Source organism: Sturnus vulgaris, chromosome 8 (assembly GCF_052056855.1).
Source record: "Sturnus vulgaris isolate bStuVul1 chromosome 8, bStuVul1.hap1, whole genome shotgun sequence".
NCBI classification, from domain to species: domain Eukaryota; kingdom Metazoa; phylum Chordata; class Aves; order Passeriformes; family Sturnidae; genus Sturnus; species Sturnus vulgaris.
In genome coordinates, this window is record NC_142250.1 from 25,121,783 (window position 1) to 25,147,438 (window position 25,656).

Consider the following 25,656-nt stretch of genomic DNA (forward strand, 5'->3'; position numbering starts at 1 on the left):
TTCCCCAGCAAAGTGAAGTTGATGAGAAAAGCTTATTAAAAAATCCCATCTGCCAAGTTCAGAGGGTGTTAACAAAGCCAGTTTAAACCCCTCCAGCCCAGAGACAAAGGACCTTGATTTCCTACTGCGGAATTGGAGCAACTCCCCACTAAAGCAGTGGAGATTTTTCCAGACCTACAGCAGAAGATCTGGGCCTAGACCTGGAATGGCCAGAGGCTGATTTACAGAGTCATTTCTAATCTAAATGCAGGCCAGCTGCAATTCGTTCCAGCTCTGTGAAGAGAGCCGTTTACCCCCAGACCTCTGTCTAGTTCAGAGACATGCAGAATTGTTTTTCATGTACCTACTCTTCAGGGCTATTTTTGTCTTCTAAACAATGACAATTTGCAGAAGTCTCAGCCAGAAAGCAAAGACCCATCTCAGCTATCAGCAAAAGGGCTAATCAGCCTGTGTCCCTAAACTGCAATGCAGTACATAGGTTAGGGAAGCAGACCAAAAACTCATCAATCCCTTTTAGCAAAGCCAGTCCCAGAAATGCTGCAGAACTGGCCTGGAGTCACTGCTAAATGCAATGATTGTCCTCATGGCCACACTCATTTTACTCAACCACCATCTCCAGGGTGTGTATTTGCTCATTCAAGTGAGGCAAAGTCTTATTGTCATGGCCAGAAATTCTGTGTAGTGTGTTCACTCTAGGGTGGCTCTTGAGAGCTCCACAAACTTTTTAAAAGCTCCCTCTTCCAATACCCAGCTACACATCTCTGAGGGGAGAAGGAATGGAAAGATAGAAGCAATGTCCAGCTTTCCTTCTCAACCCAGCCTCAAATTTTTTCCAATTTACAGAATGATTCATAAGCCATCAGCAACCTACTGTCTTCAGGGAGAACAGCAGTAGAAAGGTGGTACAGACAATCCCTTTGCTAGTGAAATACTGTCCTGGGCCAACAGTTCACCTGGGGTGGGGGTGGACAGGATCTCAGCCCCAGTCCATCATGCTTGGGACTTTGGCAGGAGAGTTTAACTTCTCATTGACTAGCATTCCCCAGCCAAGCAGATGTTAAGGGGAGACTACAATACACATCCAGCTTCCAAAGGGTTAGCATAGCAGGCAGGAGAGGAAAGAGATGGATTTGGCTCATAATAGTCAAATTTCAAGGTCCTCTCTCCATAAAAAATAAGTCTGCAGTTAGAACAGCCAAAAGCCACAGGGAAGCTGGGGTTGGGGGGATGATGGTCTGGCTGTTACAAGTGTTTCTGCTGCTCTTCAGAGTTGAATGCTTTTTCAAAGGCCTAGCAATGGATACTGAGTTCAGCCTGAGAGTAGCAGCCTCCTCCCCACCCACCCTCCCTCCCACCCTGAAGTGACTCTCAGCAGGATGCACTGTGGCTGTAAGTCTTCTGCTTAACAGCAAAGCAACACATTCTGGCGACATCTTAAATATATTCATAGGACATTGGTGACTGGGCTTGGAAGGGAACCAAATGGGGTAAAGGGAAGAGTGAACATGAAGAGGGGATTGAGGGAAGAAAGGGATGGGAAAGTTTAAAAATGGTAACTGTTCATGAAAGATAAAAGTCATCTTCTGATATAGCAGCACTTTAGCAGTCAGCCGCGCTGAGTAGACCCTGTCTGAGATCAACCGCATGCCAACCTTGTTCCAGAAACAAGTCTGAGAGCCTCTCTCTTCAGCAAGTATTGGTTACGTGGATAGTTCTTTTGTCCTGGCATTTAAATACTGCAGCTTAAATGAGTCCTGGGAACAAAAAACAGAACAAACCAAACAAACCCCATTCATACTAAGCCTTTTAATGATTTAAAATAACATCTGATTGACCAGTGTTTGAGAAATCAAGATCTGACAGGTCCAGAGCATCACTGTACAGTTACCAAACAGGATACAGGATGTGGCCCATGACAGGACACCCCTTTGCAAAAGCCTGTCAGCTCTTTTATCATTCTTTGCTCTTACGTTTACTGCTATTAACAGTAACTGTGCATGTACCCACCCATGCAGGCAATCATGTTATCCCACTTCACTCATATGCATCAAATTCACTCTACAACTGACTCAAATATATGAAACATTTTGCCCTCCCCACACTGTGCTGGCCAAGACAAAAGGTGATGAGTAAACCATCCAGGCTCTGATATGAATAATTTAACATCCATGCTATGCGAAAGAGAACAAGGGCTGGGTCCTATCAATAAATTATTTTGCACATTGATGCATCTTGATTTAATTTGCCTGGGCTTGTGCTTGTGCCTCAGTGTCTCCTCCCCTAGCCAAACTGTAATCTTGAATCAGCTTGCTGCAGAGTGAGGAGAATGGTCATCACTTCAGAGGGAGGTTCTTGGCAAAACCCTCCTGCCTGGTGACAACTGCCCAGGGTCAGGCCATCTGCATCCTCTTGTTAGGCAGCAGCTGCTCTACTCGCTCTGCAGAAACCCTTCTTCTTTCTGGACAGCAGTGCAACTGATTTAATTATTGGTGATGATGGACAGAGGAGGAGGAGGAGGAGTTCTTCAGGGAGAGTCACAGGCACCACATGTCACAAATCCTAAAATAAAGTCCCTATCTAAGGTACCAGAACTATTCCCGTCCTTTTACAGGACACTGTAATTACTGAATAACCAAGAAATACTGATAGACCCAGCCAGTTATTCAAGCAGCAGGCTCACACTACATCCAGTGTCACCTTTGAACCTCACCTTATTTTTTAGGTTTTTTTATTTTTTTTTTTTTACCTGTGCGAGTGTGAGGTACAGTGTAGTGTTATTTATCTGGAGATGTAGGTGTATGTTCTGGACGGGGAACGAGTGGATTCTGCCTGGGCAGCTGGGTCATTCAGAAAATCCCAGATGAGGATGGTGTCATCATGTGAGCTGCTGACAATCTGGAACTCATCAAACTGAAGTCGAAAGACTCTTCCAGAATGCTCCTGAAATGCCAGTGGGAGACACAGAATGTTACTTTGCAAACTAAATGGTACCTGGGATGGAGTGGGGAAGATGAACTTGGGCTTGATTTTAGTGTTACATTAATTTGTCAGTAAACTCCACATGACACATTGTGCATCACCATCACAGAGCATAAATTAAACCCTCTCTCAAGGAAAAGGATTTGCCATATCTGAGTACTTGACTTGCAGGATGTTTATATTACAGTTATCCCACTACTCCTTAAATCCCAATATTAGACACACAGTGTGCAGAACAAACCAAACTCCCTCCCCACATAATTCCATCTGGTGAGGCTGACATGTGCACTGTCTTCCTTATTCCATGGCAAAACTCCTTCCTGAAATTGCAGCATTCCCAGGTACAGCAGGTTACAGGGTAAGAGATAAGAACTTGCATTCAAGACTTGACATCATTGCCACTGCTGGAGAGGGAACAGCTTAACACTGGAGGACACCAAGGAGCCTGTTGTAAAGTCCAGTGACACAGCAGTAACTCCTCCTAAGCAGTTCTAAAAATATGATCTAGAAAGGGCATTCTTTACAGGCAGTTTGCATTCTGCTCCGAGGCTGAGTGGAAATGGCATGACAATTTGGCAAGAGTTCAGACCATAATTAACAGGAGGCAATGGCAAGATCCTGGATATCACAGAGCAAATCCACTCTGCTTTCCCTTGTGTGTTATCTATTTCCTCTTGGTGCTCACAACACTCCAAGAGCAGTTGCCTCCTACTTGGTCATCAGGGAACAGAAACTGAGCAATGACTGTGAGCCCTATCTCTTCCACACATTTCTCTTTAGTGCTCACACATCGTAAGGGGTTTCTAAGGGTCAGGAAAATAACATGTCTTAAAATACTTTAATACTGAAACGACAGGATTATCAAACATTTAGGCAAAAGAGAATTGCTAATTACTAAAGGGGAATTCTTATAGCACAACACTACAAAAATACAGCTCAGTTTAGAGAACAACAGCTGCTTTTAAGTGAATTTCTGAATCTTTAAAGCAAAATTATCTAAAAATAAATGCATATGTAAGCCAGATTCTAAGATAAATTTTTTAGAATTTTTTTTTTCTAATCATGAGAATTTCTGAGTTTCTGTCTTCCCACCTATTCTTAAAGGAAGTGTTTTTCCAGATTTTGCGTTACAGCAATAAAGAAGTTCTTCCAAAAAGTATCATTACAACATCAGATCCACTGATGGATTACTCACAGAGATGGGGAGGGGAGGGAGGGAGGGGGAGAAAGAGAGAGAGAGAGAGAGAGGGAGATACTTTCAAAAGTTCTATTCAAAACTCTCTTTTTGACCCCAGTCACTGTGGGCTAAGTAAGGCTGCCCTACCTGGACTATTTCTGTCATAAGGAAAACTGAACTGTGAGCATATTCTGTTCATGGAAAGCTTCTGTCAAATTCATGTGGCCACTGTTCCAGCTAACGGAAGACAAAACTGGAAGGGACCTGGCATGCAGCGAACATTTGTTATCTGTGCACTTTCCTCCTACTGTTTGAAAATTGAACATAAGCAGCAGGAGACTCATGATGTTCATTGTGCAGCCAGGTTTAATTTTGGAGGACGAGGGAAGAGGAAAAAAACACCAAAGCATGGGTAAGCGGGTATAAGGACACCCTGTTGTCATAAAAGTCCTAAAAGCATCACAACAGCTTCCTCTGCTCCCCACCCTGCTTTTGGCCCCCTCCATTGCTATCAAACAGGGATTTATGAGTATCCATGTGTTGGGATTCCTACAGTGTTTCCATCCCACCGCTTCTGATTTATAATATAATTAGCTGGGGCACTTTGGCTGTCCACTGCTGGAAAACGCAGAGGAATCACACCAGTTAAATTAAGTCTACAGGTTACTAGGCACACATTTATCTCAGGCTGGAGCAGAAACACTACTAATACCAAGCTTAAGTCTTAGACTCTCAGGATATGAGCTCATGGGCAGAGTTGTTCCATAGCATAGAACTGGATGACCAATGACAAAGGGTTTTTCTGGATTTCAGCCATGAAACTATTTGCACTTCTATTTGGCTAACAAGAAGGTTTTTCAACATAGCACCTGCGGGCATCCAAAGCTCTCACGGACTCTAATCCTGTAGCTGATGGTCCAAATACATGATTGGAAAAGGCATAATGATCTTACTACCTGTCAGCTGAGTCCCAGTAACCTCACAGCCTGCACCAAATGTGATGTAAAGTACTTTAGTGGAATCTATAACAGAAGCAATTCAGGTGGTTGATGAGTGTGCAGAAGGTCAGCCAGCACGGCTCAGCTGGTGAGAAGTAACCACACTTTTAGAGAATCAGACAGCCTTGGTACGATACTGTTTCAGAGCACAGACTACACTCACGTGCCACAGCAGGGAAAGGTCTAACATATACCAATCAAAACACTGCCCAAACACTTTCAATCTAAGAAATGAAAACATATAGTATGTATTTTTCAATGAGATTTTGGTACTGGTTGAAATCTCGCTTTATCCCCAGCAACAGTGCTGGTTTTTTGGGCTGAATGTGGTGGAGGAACACTTATAGGAACCACCTCAAGGCCTTGGGGGTCCTGGCATTTTTCTCAGAACATTCCCACGTTATTGTAAGACCAAGCAGAGTCATTATTAAACATGACTGTAAATGTTGTTAACACTCACATAATGACATTTTAACCACACCATCATTGACCTGCACTAGAAACCAGTGGACAGCATGAAGAGTTGTTGCTGTTTAAGCATAAAAGGCAATTTCAGTCCTTACCTGTCTGTTTCAGTCCTTACCTGCTTTTTCTTTAAACACCCAAAAGGCTGTTAAAAGCAATCCCGAGAGTGTTTTTGTTCCTATTCCTCAAATTTGGAATGCAGTATTTTAAAGAAATTTTATGCCAATAATTCAGAGAACTTACTACTACATCATCAGGTACACGCAGATTAATGTAAACCCACTATCATATGGATTCCAAAGATGAATTTAAAAATGGATTCAGTTATTAACTTCAAATCATAGAATAAAACTGTTGAAAAGTCTAGAGTAGAGTGAAAAGGTCAGAGGTTCTAATTTTAATGCTTACAATTAATAGCTTGCAAAATTAAAAGAAGCTGGACACCCAAAAAAGCTAGACCTTTAGAAATTATTTCAAGATCCTGCAGACTGTTGCTAAACTGACTTGAGTTTTCACAGCTCAAGATAGCTCTGAACAAGCACACTTTCTTCAACACCTCCATCTAGAGCTCTTACCACAAGAGTTCGCAAGCAGAGGGTCCCTGCTGGAGCACGGGGATCCAAAGCAGCCACAAGATCCCATACTTTAATTTTCCTAGTGGTGAAAAAATAGACAAACACCTCTCTGTTAAAGAGAAAAGAGTAAGTACTCACAGAAAAAACAAACTGTTAGTACAACTTAGCTAATACACCACTTAAAGGAAAATCACAGCAATCTTTCTGCTCTTGAGACCTGGTTCTTGCATTTCACCCTTTGTAAAGCTTATAGAACTTAATGGGAGGTTAAAACATGCTGTCAATAAAGTAAAACATATTAAAAGCAGGTGGTAATAACTAGCAGAAACACATGGGAATGCAGACAACTAGTCTGTAGGTAAATGGTCCTGCAGAAAACCACAGATGGGAAAGATTGCTCTTACAAGTGGTTGAACTGGAAGAAGTTTCAGGTTGAGTCAGTCAGATATTCTTACAAGCACAAGACCTGTTCCACACACATCAGATCACACGGACTTTTTTCAAAAGAATGAAAGCTATGCTCTGTAGCACGGTCCTCATTTCCTAGCCATGAATAGGTCCTCTTAGTATGACAGACAGAGGCTGATATTTATACAGGAGATGCACAAAGTGGGATGGGAGACACTGAGACAGACAGAAGAAGCAAAGCATTGACTGCACTGATAACCTCACCCATCATATGCCCCACTGACTATCCTCTTGTTATCAAAGCGTATGCATCTCACCAACTCTTCATGGCCTTCCAGTACTCGTAAACATGCCCCACACTCGATATCCCACAGCCTGGAACAGAGTACAAAGAAGCATTAAGAATTTTTTAATACCTTAGCATTGCAATGAAACATTTGGTCTTTGCTTGTAGTTAATGGAAACTTGGAAATAAAGATTATGATGGAATAAGAAAGAAGAAACAAATTACACTCATCGCTCCTTTTCCCACAGCTAAATGGATACATGATTTTCCACATGACCCTATGATGTAACAGTAACACATGGGAGATGAGTCACAAACCATTTGTGTCTACTATCTACTGCACTAGTAATACAGGTTATCTCCCAGCCATCCTCACAGTAAGCCTCACTTTATTTCACTAAGGTTTATTGTTCATAAAAGTGTTGTGCCTTGGTTTTAAGATATTAGGAGAGGGACACTTACCAATCCTCTTGGCAGCTTGTTTCAATTGATATGATCACCTTCACAGGGCATGAGCCCATTTCTGTTCCCCTACATGCCCATTTCTGATTTGGAGACTACTATCAGACAAATTAAGTTACCAATATGGTGGTGAGAGGTACAAGAATTAACAAGACCTTTTCCACTGTCATTTCTCCTGGTATGTTTAATCTGCAAACCAGGCACTTTACACACAAACTAAAATGGATGGTCTGTGTTTATTATTTTGAAATGCATTTTTTTCTTGCTCTCAAATAACTCCTGTGGCTCTATGTGAACCGTTTCTAATAATACAGTATTTTTAAAAAGTTCTGGCATCCAAACCAATATACAGTAAGGGGCCCAGCAACACATTATTCTCTCAACTGTTACTATCCCAGAGTTTTTGATGGCTTTTATGATGGATTTTCAGCATGGAGAATAAATTAAAATACATAATTTTACACTTGCACACTGCTTTGAAAAACAGTTAAACGCTTCAAACAGTTATGAAGTATGTCTATTTGTTTTCCATACTTTCCCCAGCTCTTTGACATGATTCCCAATTACCATGGATAAAGAAAGATTATTTGCCTACAAGAACTGAAGTTCTTTGACATGTATTGTCTAGGGGTGTTCCATCTTTGGCTGAGACATGCTCTGCTCATACAGCAGTCTTGTAATAGCAATATCTGCTCTGACTTCCTGAAACACAGCAGAAAGAAAGCAGTCACAAACGTTCTCAAATGCTCATTCAGTAAGTGTTCTGACTGGCATGAACTTCACAGTGGTGAGAAATATGGAGGGTTTGTGGAATTTCTCTGGGTGACACATCTTGAAGCAGCACAGCTGCTGAGAGGTCAGGTCACTTTTGCTTGAGAGACAGAGATAAACCATCCCCACATATTTTATTCCTGAGGTTCCCTAGGGAATAATCCAGATCCAGTTGATGTGTGCCCAAGGCTGGTGGATAATGACTGCAGCTGTCTTGCCACAACAAGTTGCTCTCACTTTGGACAACAGAGGAATGAACAGAACGCTTTTGTCACTGTAGAACTGCGAGAGGCTATGTCTATGCACATGTTTGAAGCCAACAAGGAGCACAAAGTGATTCTTCAATCTGTGAAGTTGATCTTTCAGGAATCTGTGAAGGGCCCAACAGCTTTCACTTGAGTACAGCACAGCAGTCAAGGTCAGAGCAAGCAACTCCATGGCAAAGGTCAGCCAAAGGCACTCTGGCTGGTCAGAGAGCATTACATCTCTCAAGGACTGTAAACAGGACAAACAATGCCAGAGATTAACTGGTGCAGAAAGGTTTGAAGAGCAATCTTGTGCCAGGAACTTTTGTGCCATGTGTTTCCATTCCTTGCATTGATCCTGAAAGTGCCAGCAGCTCTGGGAGGCTGTATCACCCTAACTCGGGCCTGTATTTTCAGGTCGCAGCCTGAGGTTTTACCTGAATCTGAATGGAATCTGAATGGGATTACGAGAGGCAATCATGTCCTTTGTCACATGGCAAATGGGCTTTCATGTACGAAGGGGACAACTGCTATTAAGAGTAAAGTCTCTTAGCAGAGTTGGTGCCAAGGGTCCTTCCCAGATTTGATAAGTTTTTCTAACTTCTACTTCTTTAAATATTCAAAGGAACAAACAGTAAAAGAATTAAGCTTAAGGCTTGAGAACTAACTAAAAAAAATCACTACAATGTGTACACAGTCAAAAACACTACCACTGCTCCTTCCTATAACTTTGGGAGAACTTCTGGAAGTAGAGGGAGGTCTGCAATTATCTCAGCCTTTAATTCAATTGAAAGCAGAGCAGGGAGATGTACAGAAGGCAAGTGAGTCTGAATCCCCACCTCTTAGAGAGAATGCTGTTGTCTAAACAGATTGGTATCAGACCCTTATGTGTGCACACGCTAGAAATAGAAGACCAACCACTCATGAAAAACTTAACCTAACTGAACTTAACATGATATAGTCTAATTTTATTTTCTTGCCCTAAATTCCCTGGTTCCTTTTTTTTTTCTACACCATGTTTGTCTGTAGCAATTAAGAACTTTGGCCTTAGAAGCTAAGATACTGACTGAAGTGGTTGGATTAAACTTGATGGACCAGTTTCTGCTAGATGGAAATTAGCACAATGTTAGTGATGTCTGTGTAGCTGTGTCCTCTTACACAGGTGAAATTTCAGGCATAAATCAAAACCTAAATAATTTTTCTGTGCAGAGTCTCCCTACAGAAGTCTCAGCTACTTCAAATGTCCTTAACGTTTGCAGTTGCAAAAATAGAAATCATTAAGACATCTTCTGGAAAAAAGTTTCCCTGCAGCTGAGGAATAATGAACATAAGTTCTGTATCAGCATCTACTGAAATCCAGCATACAACATCTGGTAGTGGATTAAAATCAAACCTACAAAGCACCAAGCTATCCACAAAGATGACTTAGGAACCTTTTTCTTAATCATCCTTTCACTGACTTGTGCCCTCTGCTAATGGCTGGGCATTGGGTAAAATGCTAAAATGTCTTTTAGCATGGGGTAAGTCTTTTGCCTTGCTCACACTGCTGCTAAACTTGACTTCCATTAAGATGCACTGTTGACGTTCCTGAAATTCTAGCACAATTCATCTGTCAAGTAGGGATTTTGTCCAATGCAAGCATAAAAGTAACTGTATTCCTGTTTAGCATTATCACTATCTTGACATTTATTTTTATTAGCATTGCATATTTTAGATCCTTCCCTAACTGCTGTAGTATTTAACTATTTCTTGCTCTGCTTCTGAGGCCAAGTTTCATAGTACAACTGCAGAGGCTTTATTTTTTTGCTCTAAGTACAGAAGTTCTTACCAAGTGGTGCTGCTCTTACACAATGCCTGTAATACCTTTTCCTTTGATTAAGAGACAGAAATTTTAGGTCTCCTGGTCATGCTCTCAGACAGCCCTCTACTAAAATCTGGAACGGTGACCTGATGATGTCAACCAAAGGTCACGGTTTTCCTACAGAATGTAGAGCAGGGAGAGGTACCATGTTGCAAACCAAGTCCACAGGCAAACAATAGCATGGATCGTTCTCACTGAGGAAAAATTATTACTGACATGTGAAATGAAGGGTTCCTACTTACACTGTCCTGCTTCCAAGTTTTATCAAAAGGCAGACAATTACTTAAAAAAATGACAAAGGGAAAAAGGAGGTTGCTGTTACGTCCATTTCCATGACAGAGGCATTTTTCTGTATCATGTAAACTAATATTCAAGCTTGCTCCATATACATCCTGAAATTAGTGGAACATCCCTCTGCCAGCAGCTGCAGGATGTAGGGAGAAATTCTGGCTTGTGATACCAGAAAGAGTTAAATCTCAGATTGCAACCAGGGCAGCTGGAGAAGTGCAAAAGGCAGCAAACTGAACTTCATGCTCTAAACCAGCTGTTCCAAACTTAACCAGGTGCCAAGTACCACAAGAAGAGTCTGGCAAGAGCCCAGGAGGATTTCTGCCGAGGATTAAATGCCTCTTACTGCAAATCTGACCCCTTTAACTAGACACATAGTCCAATTAAAATATCACAAGAGGACACCGTAGAAAGTTGTACTTGCCAGCTCTTTCATACACCAGAACTGTCAGAGCAATGCAACTTGTTGATTAGTATGGGACTCTTGAGATGTAGAGGATGAAAGACCACACAGTAAAGCAGGCTTCTAATATCTCTTCCCAGTAGTTCCCAATGTTCTATACCAAAGAAAGCGCATTTCAAAGCTGACAAGGGTACAGAGCACTTCAGTTGCCTAAGCTCTGCATGTCCCAGGGCACCAGAGACAGTGTGCTTGCACAGAACCCTGCGATGGGGAGTTTGTCTCTCACCTGATGGTATTATCTGAAGAGCCGCTCACTACTAGCCTGTCTCTGTACTGCAGACATGCAATGCCTCGTTTGTGGCCATTTAAGGTGCGCACAAATTCGCAGGTACTAGTGTTCCATACCTGTGACAGGAAGGGGGGAGGGAACCACACAGAGACAAAATTATTACGAAGGGACTAACAAAAGATGGTGTCTGCATGTTATACAGATGCATCCAGAATGCTCTTAATGAAGATGCCATCAAGACAAGGGAAAATCACCCCTCTGATGACCTGTGATTATAGTCTGCAACCGACAGCAGATTGGGTCACTGTACGCAGAAGATTTTTGCCACACAGTATCAAATTAGCTTCCAGGTTTAGCATTCTTGGGCTATGATTTACTTTGCAAATGTTACAGATTCTCCTGAGGTTTAATGCTGCAGACTGGGATCATAGCAGTAACACTTAAGTGTCTCCTATCCACTCACCTTCACTTTTGTCACCCTGCTGCCCTCTAACAACTGTTTAAATGACTGAACAGGTTATGTAAGTGGTCAAGTCGAAAAAGAACACAGAAAAAAATGTTCTTTTTCAACTGCATCTGTACCTGGAACTGATTTGCCCTAAGTTCTGTAAATGAGTTGTGCCAGCTCAGCAGAGGAGGGACAAGTGCAAATGTGCAGGAGGAAGAACACTGCTTCTAAAGGAAGATCCTGCCAGGGGCCATCTTCCCTGTTCTTTGTTAATAAATACCCCAGTGCTGCAAATAAAAAGCCTCTCAAACACCTCACCTTTATAGTTCTGTCACCTGATGCCGATACAATGTACTTGTCATCAAAGTCCACTACGTTGACGGCAGCTCGGTGGCCTACGAGCACCCTCCTGAGGGTGATGTCTGTGGGGGAGGCCATGTCCCACACGGCGATGGAGCGGTCCTTGGAGCACGTCACCATCATGCCGTTGTTGAAGCGCAGGTGCAGCACGGCTTCGCAGTGGTGGATCAGGGTGTTCAGCATCTCGCCTGCGTTCACGTCCCACACTCTGCACGTTCAGATTTCAAACCAGAGAGAAGAGAGTTAAAAACTTGCACAGTGAATTTTCTGCAGAGCGAGAGAAGGACAGGGAGAGGTAATTGACTCTCCAGCGATATTAGAGAAGCGAACACCACAAGTTATATCTACATCTATTAAATAGTTCATTAAAAAATGTATTAGATAAACCTGTTGATTATGCGTACATTGAGACAGTCCAGCAGCCAAAAACCCTGCAATGCAGTTAACACCATAAAAATAATGCACCCAGGAAAAAAAGCATTCTTTAATTAAGGGAATTTAATGCTGAGGAAAGGTAGAAGACTGATGGCCTTAAAATCTGGTGTTTCCTGGTTGTGCCAGCCTATTATACACTTAATTTCTAGTCAATGTAGAGAAGTAAGTTTCCTGACAGGCTTCATTTTTGACCTCTCTCACAGGACTATCAGTTCAAGTGGTAATTTATAGAGAAGCAGAAGACAAGATAATTCTTTTCAAACAAATACAAGTAATTGCCACAAGTTGCACCATGATTTGCATTTACCCTGCGGTGCATCTGGTACAAAGCTACATTCCAGGAATGTGCTGAATACCCAAATTAAGACATAGCATTTATGTCAATTTAATGTTATTGGAACCAACTGTTTCAACTGAAAGATAATTTAAGATGCAAGTTAGACAAAAGCTTCATACAGAACTTCTAGTACTTGAAATGAAGATTTTAAGCCTTAAAAATATTTATTTTGGGCTATTCTGTTGGCAAACTTCTTTTGCCCTCTATAAAGAGATTTCTTTTGGTGCTATTACACCTGTTTCCCAGACACACTATACGAAAGCAGAAAATGGCTGTATCATCAGGCACATCAGACTCTGCAGAAGTTAAAACTTCCTGCTGCCAATAAGGCAAGCAGTAAGAAAAGGCAAGATGTGAGAAAGACTTCTAATGTCTTATTTTTTAACTAAATTATATCAACTTATAAACTCAAAATGAGAAAGAAAACCACATTCCAATTAGAAAATGCAAAGGAGAAAAAAACTAAAGACCTGAGCTATTAACACACAAACAGTTTGCAGACAAGGTTGCCAAACTGAACAGGAGCTGGAGACCCACTGACTTCTTTGGACAAGTGCATCCCTGAGATCTCAGAAGCATTAAGAGCCCATCTGTACTGTCTATTGGATGAAGCCTCTCTTCCTGAGGAGACCCAAGGATAAAAGTGATGCATCCTATGTGCCTCTGGGGTCTGCACAAACATTTATACATACAGTGGGAGACAAAGTATTCCTGGGCAAGTAGCCAGTCTGCAATTTGGCCTGCCTGGCCTGATACGGAAAATGACAGTGCTTGTTACAGAAATCAGCCTCTCCTTTTGTGATCTGTTTAGCCCAGTGCAGTTTCCACATCACCTCCAGGAAGGCGGTGTTGCTGAAATTCTGGATTCCTATGAATGACAGGACCCCAAAACCTAGCAGAATTGCAAGACTGCATGCATCACATGTCAGAAATTCAATTTAATAGTTATTAGCTTAACTGCAGTAGTTTATACAAGCACAGAGGAGCTTGCAGCCATTGGAATGCATGCTAATAGCTCCAGGAAAGGCCACCAATGCAGCTTTTTGCTAACTTCACTGCACGAGCAATGCTTGTACACTGACAAGGAGGGAGTATGTAACAAGATGGAGAAGTCACATCTGCCCCTTCACATCCAAGTTCAGGTACAGGTTCAGTTCAGTACAGGTCTTACACTCTCGAGTATCCTCTAATATGACTAGTGGACTTCACAAATGCACAAATTCACAACATGCACCACAAGTGCTACCTTGAGGTATCCAGCCTTTTACTGGAGACTTGAAGGAAAGCAAGGTTAGAAAGATGGAATGAAAAGAAACATCATGCTGAAATTTAATTTAAAGTCACAGGATATCTAGCCATACATATTCTGTTAAAATTAAATGACAATGGATGACTGAACCTTCAAACTTGCTTTGAAAACTTCAACTCTTCAAAAGTTATTCTCAAAGAGAATTTGTAACATTCTCAGGGAGTGTGAAAACATGCAAAACCTTGGTGAAATGCCAGATGGCCTTCCTAAGTCATCTTGACCTTGACTGGCCTTGGCTTAGTTTCTCATTTCTCCTTGACAGCGATTTGCATGGACATCTGATAAACAAGGACAGCACAATGCTGAACAAATACACTGAACTACTTCGTGGAACTGCTTGAACAGCACACATTTAAGAAGAGATCATTTCAGCAGCTTGCAAAGCTAAAATCTTAAGAGGCAAACATAAAAGACCAAATCGTGAGCACACACCTGACTGTTGAGTCTGAAGATCCAGTAATGATCACCCGCTCGTCATACTGGAGGCACAGGACAGAACCTGTGTGTCCGGTGAGAATTCGCTTGCATTCCAATGTATTCTTATCCCAGATCTAAGACAGCAAACATTCAAAACTGGACAGTTCAGTAAGGTTTTAATCTTTCAGCACTTATTGGTTTGACTAGACTGTTTTTCACTACAGCACATCTTCCATAGTGCACTTAGAACACCTTTAGGGGCATGTGCAGAGTCTTCTACAGGCTCTTTGGTGCAATACATTGACATCTTTCATACTCTTGGCTTTACTACGAATATTAGTTTTACCCTTCTCATTAGGGTACAGAGCCCAGTAATTACATAGCCTGTAATTACTGCTGGACAGAAACTCTGCTGGTGAAGCTTGTCTGTCTGAAAACAGGGACCCTCTAGCCAAATAAAAGAGGCGTAGCTGCTGCGCAGGTGGGAGATGGGGGAAGGAGAATGCTAGGTTAACAAGAGACTGGGTAGGTGTCACTGAAATGAGGACATTATTATTTATGGCATATGCACTCCAAGACATTAGTATGCCATGATGGAGCATTCTCACCTTAATAGTATTGTCTCGTAGGCCGCTTACTATCTTCTGATCATCATACTGTAAACAATAAACCCCTTTGCTTGTCTCACTCCGGCAGTGGATCCTCTGTAAACTGTGCCTTCCACACCGCCAGTTTGACTCTATTGTCTTGAGGAGAGACAGGAGACAAATGAGATGTAGGGAAAAAAAAAGCATGGAACTATCTCCCCTTTTTTTTGTTTGCTTGAGAAGGCAGCACTTTTCTTTACACTTTTTCCTGCAGTCAGGCCCATACAATGACATAACTGCTTTCTAAAATACATGTAATAAAACCAATTAAACAGACAAATGCTTGGAAAACATATCATGGCTAAACTGGTCTGTGTTGTTGGGAATGATGAGGAAGAAGTAACCTAAAAGCCTTTTTCTATCTCCAATCTTTATCCCCCTGTGACTCAACAGCTAAATAACTGAAGAAAAAGTCTCAGTTGCGCTCTCAGTGCTTTTACAAACTTGTCACAACAGTGCCCGAGCAGTGCTTCTGTCATTAGGAAACAACCAGAACACACCATTTTGCTCACACTAAATGCAAGGCAAACATGCTTAGCTGCTTTCTGTTTCCCTGAGTCTTAGGATTGCAGACTTTAGAAATGCACTTTCTCCCTGCCTCAGTTCTTGATATCTTCCTGTAACAGCCTATTAGATCTCGTTGCACCAGGAGGAGCAAAGTACTGTGGAACAGAGAAAACCAAGATGTTACAGTGCTGCTGTGATATCTGATGTGCAAAGTGTGGAGACTTCACCTGCAAACAGCTCACTGAACAATCCAACTCATCCTCTGTCTAAAGGAGCAGCAGGATCTTTTATAACTATCCCAGATCTACAAACTCCAGACAAATACAGACATGTCAGATTTAATGAAATATTACACTGCAATGGAATATCTCCAGAATTTCAGCATCATGAATAAATCAGGAACACTTGAAGATAGCAAAACTAAAAAACCAACTGGTGAAACACCATCATATCTGGCAGCTGTTTCTTACCTCTATGTCCTGTATAATTTTGGGGTAAAGTGCTCTGTAGAAGGAGTTGGGTGGTGCAGTTCCATCAGGAGGTTTATTTTTAAATAGATATTGCCCCCTGGAAAACAAATAACATTTCCATTGAACACAAATCATGTTTCAGCATTTTGGAGAAAGTTCTGGCATTTTACAAATGGGTAACCACTGCTGACAGATTCATAGTCAAACTTAATTTACTAAAATGGGATGGTTCCTTTTTTGTTTGCCTTGCAACGTGTCAGTGTTGCATTTTAACACTGAAATACCCAAGAAAAATCTGTGTCTAGTAACTCGGAGAAGGGAAATAAATTCTCTATTATGGACATGGGCCCATTCAGCTTAGTAAGGGTTGAGAATGGTTCATTCCTGAAATAGTCACACACATTATCAGAGGTGACCTTTAAAATAAAGCACACAAAGTAAACAAAAGAAGCCAAGGCACCCTCAAATTCACTACACATTCAAGGCTAGCTTTTATCTGCATTAGCAGGAACAGTATCAGTTTGGGTACACAGACATTTTACTGCTACCGCTCTGTTTTGGTAAGCAACACCTCATCTGTGGTGCCTCCCTCATCTCAACACTAATTTGGAATACTCATATCCCAAGCTAGGGTTTTGTTACCAAAAAAATCTGTAAACGGTAATCACTGCCTGCTGTGTAAAAAACTTTAATTCCTCATCCTGAAGTTAAGAAGCCACCAAACACGGTGTGGAAGCTAGTAAACCCCACCATGGGCGTACTAACTGCTGCTCTGCCTGGCAACATGCCTCACAAAATGGAGAGAGGCACAAATGCCTCCGAGTGTAATCCTGGCATCAGAGGCACAGAGTTTACACCGGGCCAGCTCTCCACTTCTCCCTCCCTTGCTCCATTATAGCATAATTAATTGTTCAATACTTCCTTGTGCATTGCCTTCCTGTCCTTTTCATATAGTACACCTCAAAACTCACTTCAGAGACTGTACAATAGCTGCCCTGATGCACTTGAACTAGAGAGATCACAACAACAAACCAAAATCTTTGGGTTGTAAGGCAGTACCAAACTCTACGACTGGACAAACAAAATGACAAATGCTTTTGATCGTCTTTAAATCAAGTACAATTCAACAGAAAAGTACTTTCATGTTTCAACAGAGGAATCACCTGTTTCTTCAAATACAATGACCAGCAGACATGCATATGGGAACAAACACATGAAGATGGCACACATGGATGCAGACAAACCATTACCTAGGCAGATGCCTATTTATTATGATCCAGCCTGGAAGTGCATTCATGAAAATTAATACTATTGGCCAAGGAAGACAAAAACCTCCTTGGAGATGCACAGAATACCTCGGAGACATCCTGGAAGACTTGGGGCAGGTCTAGAAAAACCTGTGTACAAACCTATGTGCTTGAAAACCTTTTTATTCTTTCTAACTTTACTAGCTAATGTAACACAAAGTCTGCTTGCTACCTGTAAGTCGTGCCCTACTGCATGTAGTCAGTTGTTTACTGTTCAGCTGAAGGATTGCTTGGAATTTCCATGGCATCCCAGTAGTTGTTGTGCTGTGGGCTTTGGGATAAAAGGAACTATTGTTTGCAGGTTTTGATAACCAGCCAATTCAATCAGATGGACATAAGCGTGTCTAGATTTTGGGCTTCTGTTTTATATTTCTCTAAATCTGTGTAACCCTTACTGCTCCCTGACAATCTGCCTGTGAAGGCTGTCATGCTGCAGAATGGGGGGGGTTCTGCTGTAAATCACAAGCTGCAAATGCTGAAATCAGGCAGCTCATGTGCAAATTGAGGAGCTGTAACCAAGTAACACCAGTCATCCATCATTCTGAACTGTCCAGTTAGTCATCTCCTTGTGCCATGTACAGAGCTAGCACTGATTACAAGCTATAACCCTCTACATGGCAGAGATGCAATTACACTGGGTATTTCCTGTCTGCTTCTCTTAACCACACAGTTCTACCTATTCATCACAGAGAAAACCAGAGGGCAACCTGAAAGACTTGGGCACACTTCTTTTGTGTTAAAGCCACCTCCAGCACATAGCACAAACCTGAAGAAGAGGTGCAGTAACAGGGTGACTGTCCTTGAGATGAGAAGCAAAATTTTGCACTTGTGTTTTAGAAATGTCATGTGTCTGTATGACTAATATTTGGCACTAATGTTATTTCTGAAGTGTGGAGGGAACAAACCCCAGTGATGCCTTGGCAGAAGACATTCAGCTGATTATACCATAGTCCAAGAATGGAGTAGAGTAATTGGGAAGGGTCTAAACAGAGAAAACCGAAAATAGTAAGAGGACAAGACAGTACATCATTATGGTTGGCTAGTGCAGCCAAAACATAAAACATGGTCATCTTCCAACATGGAAAAGATTACTGCAAAAAAGAGAGAGAAGCTGTCCTGTTTATCTGTGCAGGTTAAACGTAACAAGTCAAACTGTAGCTAGGAAGACAGCCTAGATATCAGGAAAACATCTTAAACACTGAAGTTAGAAAGAGTAAAAAAAAACCCAAAAAACATCAAATCCCTTTTCGAGGCATTGCCTAGGGAATCTCCATCAGTAGGGGATTTTAAGAACAAGTTAAGACAAATATTTGGGATGACTTAAGAAAAACCTGTCTCTGCCTGTGGGAAACAAAAGGGACTAAATGACTTCTCAAGCTCCTCTTGGGACTTACTGTGACCTCAACAGTAGGGAGAAAAAATAGAAGTCCTGGAGAGAATAAGGCAGTAAAAGAAATGCAAAAGTTACCACTGCCATGCTTGTGTTTATTTTACACTCTTCAGAAACACTGCACTATTGGAAGCAGATCAAAGTAGTATTTATTTATAAAGAATGTCTCATAATCCTGATTTACTTGCCTTTACTTCCTGAGACAAACAGTATAACAAAATTAACCATAAACCAGGAGTCTTTGTTTGCAACTCTGTATCTTTTTCTTTTTAATAGCAACCAAAATGCCTGAGCTGTCACTTTTATCTTGTTTATGAAATATTCATACCCAGTTTCCCTTCTGCCAACATCCTAGGGACACCCTTGGAAAAGAAAATTATGTATTAAAGGGTGTACCCCTGAGAGAGAAAGTTCTAATGAAATGTTAGCAGAGCAGCTTCAAACTTGAGTGAGACCTACATTGTAGTAAGGCTATTCCAGATGATTATTAACTAATCTATCTGCATTTCTAAAGTCCCCTATTCTCTGTGGTACCTACCCTCAGCTTCCAGTTTGAAAATTAAACAGATATCTAATAGTGAAAATCTGCTGAGGAAAACAAACAGACCTATCAGGAAAGAACTAATTCATAGCACATGCTCCCTCACTGCCACTCCTGAAAAAGCTCTTCTGCTCTGAACTGCTGACCGGTTTAGGGTTCCCTTGAGGCACACACAGCTTCTTAATTTGAACTGAAAGACAGGCTGGGTGGAAAAATCTCAGTCTGTATATCTTACTTGTCACAGTGGGGTAAGAGCATGATCAGATGAGGAAGTTGAGGAAAAAACCCCCCCATGTTGCCACCTAGCCAAATGATGCCCTAACTCCTCAACCTCTGATTTTTGGTGTAAGCAACTGTCAGGTTTGGAACCAACATGATGCTTCAGTGCTGAATAACCCTCTTCAAATATGGTTTGAAACACACAACTCCTACTTAATGGGGGCAAAAGAAGATTCAGTTTCCTTACCATCCTCTCCTCTCTGACAAACCCCTCCACAGGGAGTCTGTCCTGACCATTCTCTCAATGAGCTTCTTCCACAGCATACCATCCGACGTCACCCGGTACCACTCCTTGCACACCAGCTCAGCAGCACACAAAGATTTGGCATCCAGGTATGACAGAATGTTCTCAGCAATGTGATCCAATCCCCGAGCTGGGGGAGAACAACAACAACAGAAAAACATTATTTGCTGGACAGACATGGAGTTTAAAACAACTCCCCCTACTAGTACAAAGAGACACTCTCCTTCCATCTCCTCTTCTGCATGCAGAGCTGGACCAAATGCACAGAAGAGCATTTGAGGCTAAGTTCAGGAGTGAGCAGTGTTCTCTAACTTCCTTTGGATATAGCACAACAAGTCATTAAAAATAATAAAGAATCCAAGAAGTCATTCCAATCTATTTCGATGGGTTTTAGCACTAGGGGGATATTCTACGGATGGCATTTCCAACTCAGCAACGCAGCCCCCAAAATCTCTCTATATTAGGACCATTTCTCATCTCACTGCTACAGCTGTTCTCATGTTGCAACGGCTCAAAAGCTGTTTTTGCTAAAGCAGTAGCTTTTAAATGTAATGAAGAAAAAAATATATATTCCCAATGTGTGCCCTGAAGGGTAGTGGTACCTTTAGACATGGGAGGGAAGGATATGCAGATACACAGGGACGTCAAGAGGAAAGGAGAGGCTGTGTAGGGAGAAAGTGAAGCAAGTTCGCTAGTTTCATTTATTTTAGTGGGTGAAGGAAAAAAAAGCACCAAAATAATATAATTTGCAAATATTTCCCAGTGTGAATACCAGGACTGGCTTTACTTCAACATGACTGGAGTGAAATGTAAAGCAATTGCCTGGTTAGCACCAAGCAGCTCAATGTAACGTCTATGTAGGAAAGGTTATGAAATGTTTCTTAACTGGATGGATGTAGTCAGTAAAAATGTGCCCTTACCAACTCAAACATTATCAAGATTAAGACTTCTGGAAAACAAGATGCCTTTTAAATGAGAAGTTGTGCAAATATAGCTTCTCTTGAAAGCTGTTTAATTTACAAGTGAGACACACCACCAAGAGATTATCTCACATCACAGGTTAAATTTCATATGCTTTGTGAAAGTTTAGATCACATCATCCCTCAGGCATAAAGTTCAGTCCAACCAAAAATGAAGCATGGCAGATTGGTATTACACACATCTTCTCTCTGGTTCATATTTGGGACAAAGTCAAATACATGTTTTCTTGCTTTTAAACAATAACCTTAAAGACCAGGCCCTCCTTGTGAGGGAAAGAAAAGGCAGTAAGTACATTTTTACAGTCACATGTCTGGACTTCTGCAAACCCAAACTGGTTGCAACCAGCTGACTTTGATTAGAGTTCATGACACATAAATGGCCCAACCTTTTCTTCCTTAATGAAAAGATCACTTCATGAAGATGAGACAATCTAGCATGCCTCCTTCTGCTGCTTTCAAATATACTAAACTTAGAATACACTTTGGGTCAGACATTCTGCTCAGCATTTTATGCTTCAATCTTTATGTAGAAAAAGCATCTGAATGATACCAGGCAGAACCAGAGAGTGGAGAAAGAGGTCTGACATTTCTTATCTTTAGAGATGCAAAATTAGGTGTCAACTTGCAAAATAAAAGCATGGCTAGCCTTTATTATGTATTTAATCTGAAAAGACATGTACAACCACTATTAAAAAAAAAGTGTTTGTAAATTTAGATTGACTCCACAGCAAATCGTGAAAAGAGCGAGACAGCGGTTTAGTGAACGTGAACTGGAATTTGTAGGAATTCCACAAGTGGCAGGGTAGGCATGGGACATCCTGTTGCCCTGCTCCTGAAGCTTTGTGTGGAAAAGGCACATTTCCCAGTCTTTGCTACTTCCAGCAGGCTCACAGACATTTACAGACCCACCAGGACACTTACAAATGCCTGCCTCTATAGTATCCTTTCAAGTGGCTTTAAGTCAGCAGTGTCACAGGATGAATTAATTTTATATATGGGGAACAACTGGTGGCTTTAGGAAGCAGGGCTACACTGCAAAACCTAGGCACAGTAATCTTCACCCATGTGCCCTTTCTATTTCATCAGGCGTTGTACTTTGGCTCTTGGCTGCAATGAGGTGCTGTAACTACTGCCATGTCCTTAAGTCATCCTTTGCCATTGAAACTAGACCCTTTGCAGTGAAAGAATACTAAATGTTTTGGCCTCTCCTCCTCACATTTATGGTAAGTGGATGGGCAGAGCTATTTTGGCCTGGTTGCAAACTCAATTTTATTATTTTGTTTCTTAGGAACAGCACAACTCACTGAGGCATGTATCTAACACAGCACTGCTTCCTTAAAAGGGAAAACTGCTCACAGAAGATTTTGCTAAATGGATATGAAACATGATTAGCCCTTCAGCCCTCTGAACCAACAAGAATGTTTCAGTTATTTCACACATGAAATCCTTATCAAAATGACTTTCCTTGTAAAAAATGTTAAACAGTTTGAAAACGCTAAGCAAAAGCCTTATTTTTCAGAAACTGAACAAACTTTGTTAAGTACACAGTTAAGCTGTATTTTTCAAACAACCTTAATTAGTGCAAAGCACTGGAAAAATGATCTGAGCCAACTTTACTCTATATTAGTAAAACATGCCCGTGACCCAGAACTACCTTTAATTCTGGTCATTCTTTGGGACCATGCTAGGAGGACAGAGATAAGATGCCTCATGATTTTGAAGTAGCTTTATTGTTTTATTCACTCAAGGGGGAGAGCAGGAGAGAGAATGAAGTAGTAAAAATGAAACCAGAGTACTGAACACTTGAGAATTTCAGAAAGATAAAAAATACTTAGAGAGTTTAGGTTTTTTTTTTCATTATATGACTTAATTTAGAATTTTAGGTTCATCACTTTTTTCTAAGCAGTTTCTTACCTTCCTCCCTTCCCATTCCCCTCATTAGAACCTGCTTATACTCAGGACATCCTGAGAGACTGCAGAGAGTCTGTGCCAAAGTAATTCCTTGCCATTAATTTTCTCCCTTAGAGCTATATTCACTAGGACATTTGCACTTTGCAAATATGCAAATTGATGTCCATACATTATTGATGCACACATTTCCCCCAACTATTAAAATACTTACATATTAGCTCCTTGATTCCTATTTATTCTGCATTCTGATAGAATAAAATCAGCTGCTTCCTGGGCAACTGTGAATAGCCCAGTAACAAATATGGTGTGGCTAGGAAATCTGGAATGTCTCTAGAAGTATTTATAGCACCTGCCCAAAATTCTCAGAAAAAGCCCTGTAGGAAGAAATTACCCAAGTGCAGTGAGATGTGTTGATTTCATGGGATGCTTTCGTGGGGTTCTGTGGAGAAAGACCTGGAAAAATTGTGTATGTACCTACATGTATACTTCCACTTTAAAAGTGGGGAAACCAACGCAGTTTCCAAACACTTCTTATTTTTCTGAAACAGAGCAGCTCCACAAGTTATAATGCTGCTCTAAGTACACAAGATTATTGCCATTGGACTACTAAAAACTAACATAAAGCAGGTACTTAGCATAACTAAGATTTTTTTTTAATGCTACAACAGCCATTTGATTACTGGGCACAATGAGCTTAAAATCCAATGAGTCTACTTATTTAACATCCTAGCAAACTCCTGCAGTGCCTTTATGCTTTGTACAATTCACAGTTAAACATACTTTTTTCAATCTTTTACGGCTAGAATTTATATTTCATGTTGAGAACTCCCTTCTGAAGAATGATGAAATGACAGGATTGATCAAATTGCCAAAAGTTCAGCACTTCTCCAAAGGAATTAACAGAATAAGCTTTTGGCAAGAAACACCTCTCTTCAACTGGCTGTTTAGAGACAACATCTGTACCACTTGATGCTGAGGTCCCTCTCAAACTAAGGACCAATGGCATGGGAATGCTAATCTATTAACTATCTATTTATCTATCTACACAGGTATGATCTAATGGTCTGAAAAAATGTTAGTGAAAGAACCAGGAATTTCTGTTTGGTTCTGAAACTCAATTACTGTATATATCTGATCTCCCACCACCTTAGTTTTCCCGTCTATAAGATAGGACCGATATAAAACTGCATGTACACTGCTTTATGTGTGCATTCTGTGAGATCCACCCAGTGCCACATCTGAGACTAGCTGGGATAATATTTTCAATGGAAAGCACTGCAAAGGTGTAAAAACCAGAACACTTCCATCTTTTGCTCTTATGCTCTCCGTTTTAATATTAGCAATAAACACATAATCAAAGCAGTGGCTTCAGGAAGTTATTTCAGTAGGAAAGAGAGACAAATATCTAAATAAGAAAAGGGAAAACCTCAGCTGAGCAACCAGAAAGAGTAGTAGTTTTAATTTTAAAAATTTTCGTTATTCATGCATTGTTGTGGGCATTAAGAGCACAACTACCTGCCCTGTGGCTTGGGATAACTACCCTTACAATACACAGACTAGCTATCATTTACTCCTAGACAAAACATGACGGTGTTAGATCATGCCTTGACATACAGTAGGAACACAAAATATTATGACATTTTATGCTGGTAGAGAGCTTTTCATTCAAAAGCTACTATCTGTTTTGCAAACTGACCCTACAAGAGACCTCTCCAGCAGGGTAGGGTGGAACGGAATAGCTTTTTGAAAGACAGGGAGCAAGCTCCCTCTGCCTGCAGAAATACCTGGCAGTGCAGTGATGAAGTCCCGCTGTAACATGGGTTTGAGGTAGGAGTTGATGTGTCCATGCTGGTAGTGACACATTTGGGAGATGAGGTGCTCCACAAACTCCACCTGGTCAGACTCGGACCACTGCTCAAAGTACTTGACACAGAGCTCCTTCTCCTTCTCATAGCTTGCAGACAGTTTTCTCTGCTTGGGCACAATCATACTGGAAGTGCCATTGGCAAGTTTTGTCTGTAAACAGGAAGGAGAGGAACAACCTAAATAACACATATGAGAAGAAACACAAGCAGCTGTACAATTTCTTTTAGGGAGCAGACAAAGGAAGGCAAAATACAAGACCACACGTCCTGGCTGGTGCAGTCAGCCCAAGCACAGCCTGCAGGACAATGCACTGGCTCGTGCCAGAGTTGCACCCAAAGGACCCTGGTCAGATGGAAAACCTTCAGTGGCAGCTTAACATAAACATAACTTTATTTAACATGCAGACAATAAAATGCATTTAGATTCCTAATGTACATATACCAGATATTTCAATACACCAACAGCAAACTGCATTTAGACTCTGGTTTGTTTTTTTCTTCTAAAGAATGGATTGCTGCTAAAATTCAGAGGGAATACATGAAAAGGATGAAAAAAATTGAATTATACCTTGAGAGCAAAGCCAGCTAAAATACACCCTGACATTTGGTAAATACTTCTTTCACAGAATAAAGTATTTTCAACTTTCTGAGCACTGTTAATATCTTGTCAGCAGGAGTCAGCTCAAAGAAGAGTTTCAGGGACAAAACAGAACACTGACATTTCAATTTACTACTTGATAGTAAGATATAAATTCTGCTTTCTAAATGATTTAACTGGAAGAAAAGTGCACATTTTGCATTGCAAGAGCATCCTTTGTCTAAGTAAGATTAACAGTTAGCTGGGAAATTATTTTTTCTTATGCTGGTCAAATAGTTTCTATTTCCTGCTGAAAACATGTGATTTTCTCTCTTTCATTGCAACATTTTAACACCAGACAGCATTGTAGTAACAGTCAATATTATTACATCATTTTTATTATCAAAATACAGGCAGAGGTTCTT

At 41.0% G+C, this 25,656-nt stretch overlaps 1 protein-coding gene across 10 annotated transcripts in view; it reads right to left on the reverse strand.

The window, feature by feature from the left end:
• Positions 1–1,384: 1,384 nt before the first annotated feature.
• BTRC (beta-transducin repeat containing E3 ubiquitin protein ligase) overlaps positions 1,385–25,656 on the reverse strand; it is a 114,827-nt gene continuing 90,555 nt past the window's right edge. For all 10 annotated transcript variants that reach the window (XM_088169253.1, XM_088169256.1, XM_088169257.1 and 7 more), the window contains 11 exons: positions 24,574–24,805; positions 19,842–20,028; positions 16,138–16,234; positions 15,122–15,259; positions 14,529–14,647; positions 11,974–12,223; positions 11,205–11,323; positions 6,867–6,977; positions 6,195–6,273; positions 2,747–2,940; positions 1,385–1,754 (listed from right to left, as the gene is read on the reverse strand). In XM_088169253.1, coding sequence (XP_088025379.1) covers positions 2,779–2,940; positions 6,195–6,273; positions 6,867–6,977; positions 11,205–11,323; positions 11,974–12,223; positions 14,529–14,647; positions 15,122–15,259; positions 16,138–16,234; positions 19,842–20,028; positions 24,574–24,805 — 1,494 coding nt within the window. In that variant the 3' untranslated portion in view covers positions 1,385–1,754; positions 2,747–2,778. The remainder of the gene's footprint in view (positions 1,755–2,746; positions 2,941–6,194; positions 6,274–6,866; positions 6,978–11,204; positions 11,324–11,973; positions 12,224–14,528; positions 14,648–15,121; positions 15,260–16,137; positions 16,235–19,841; positions 20,029–24,573; positions 24,806–25,656) is intronic.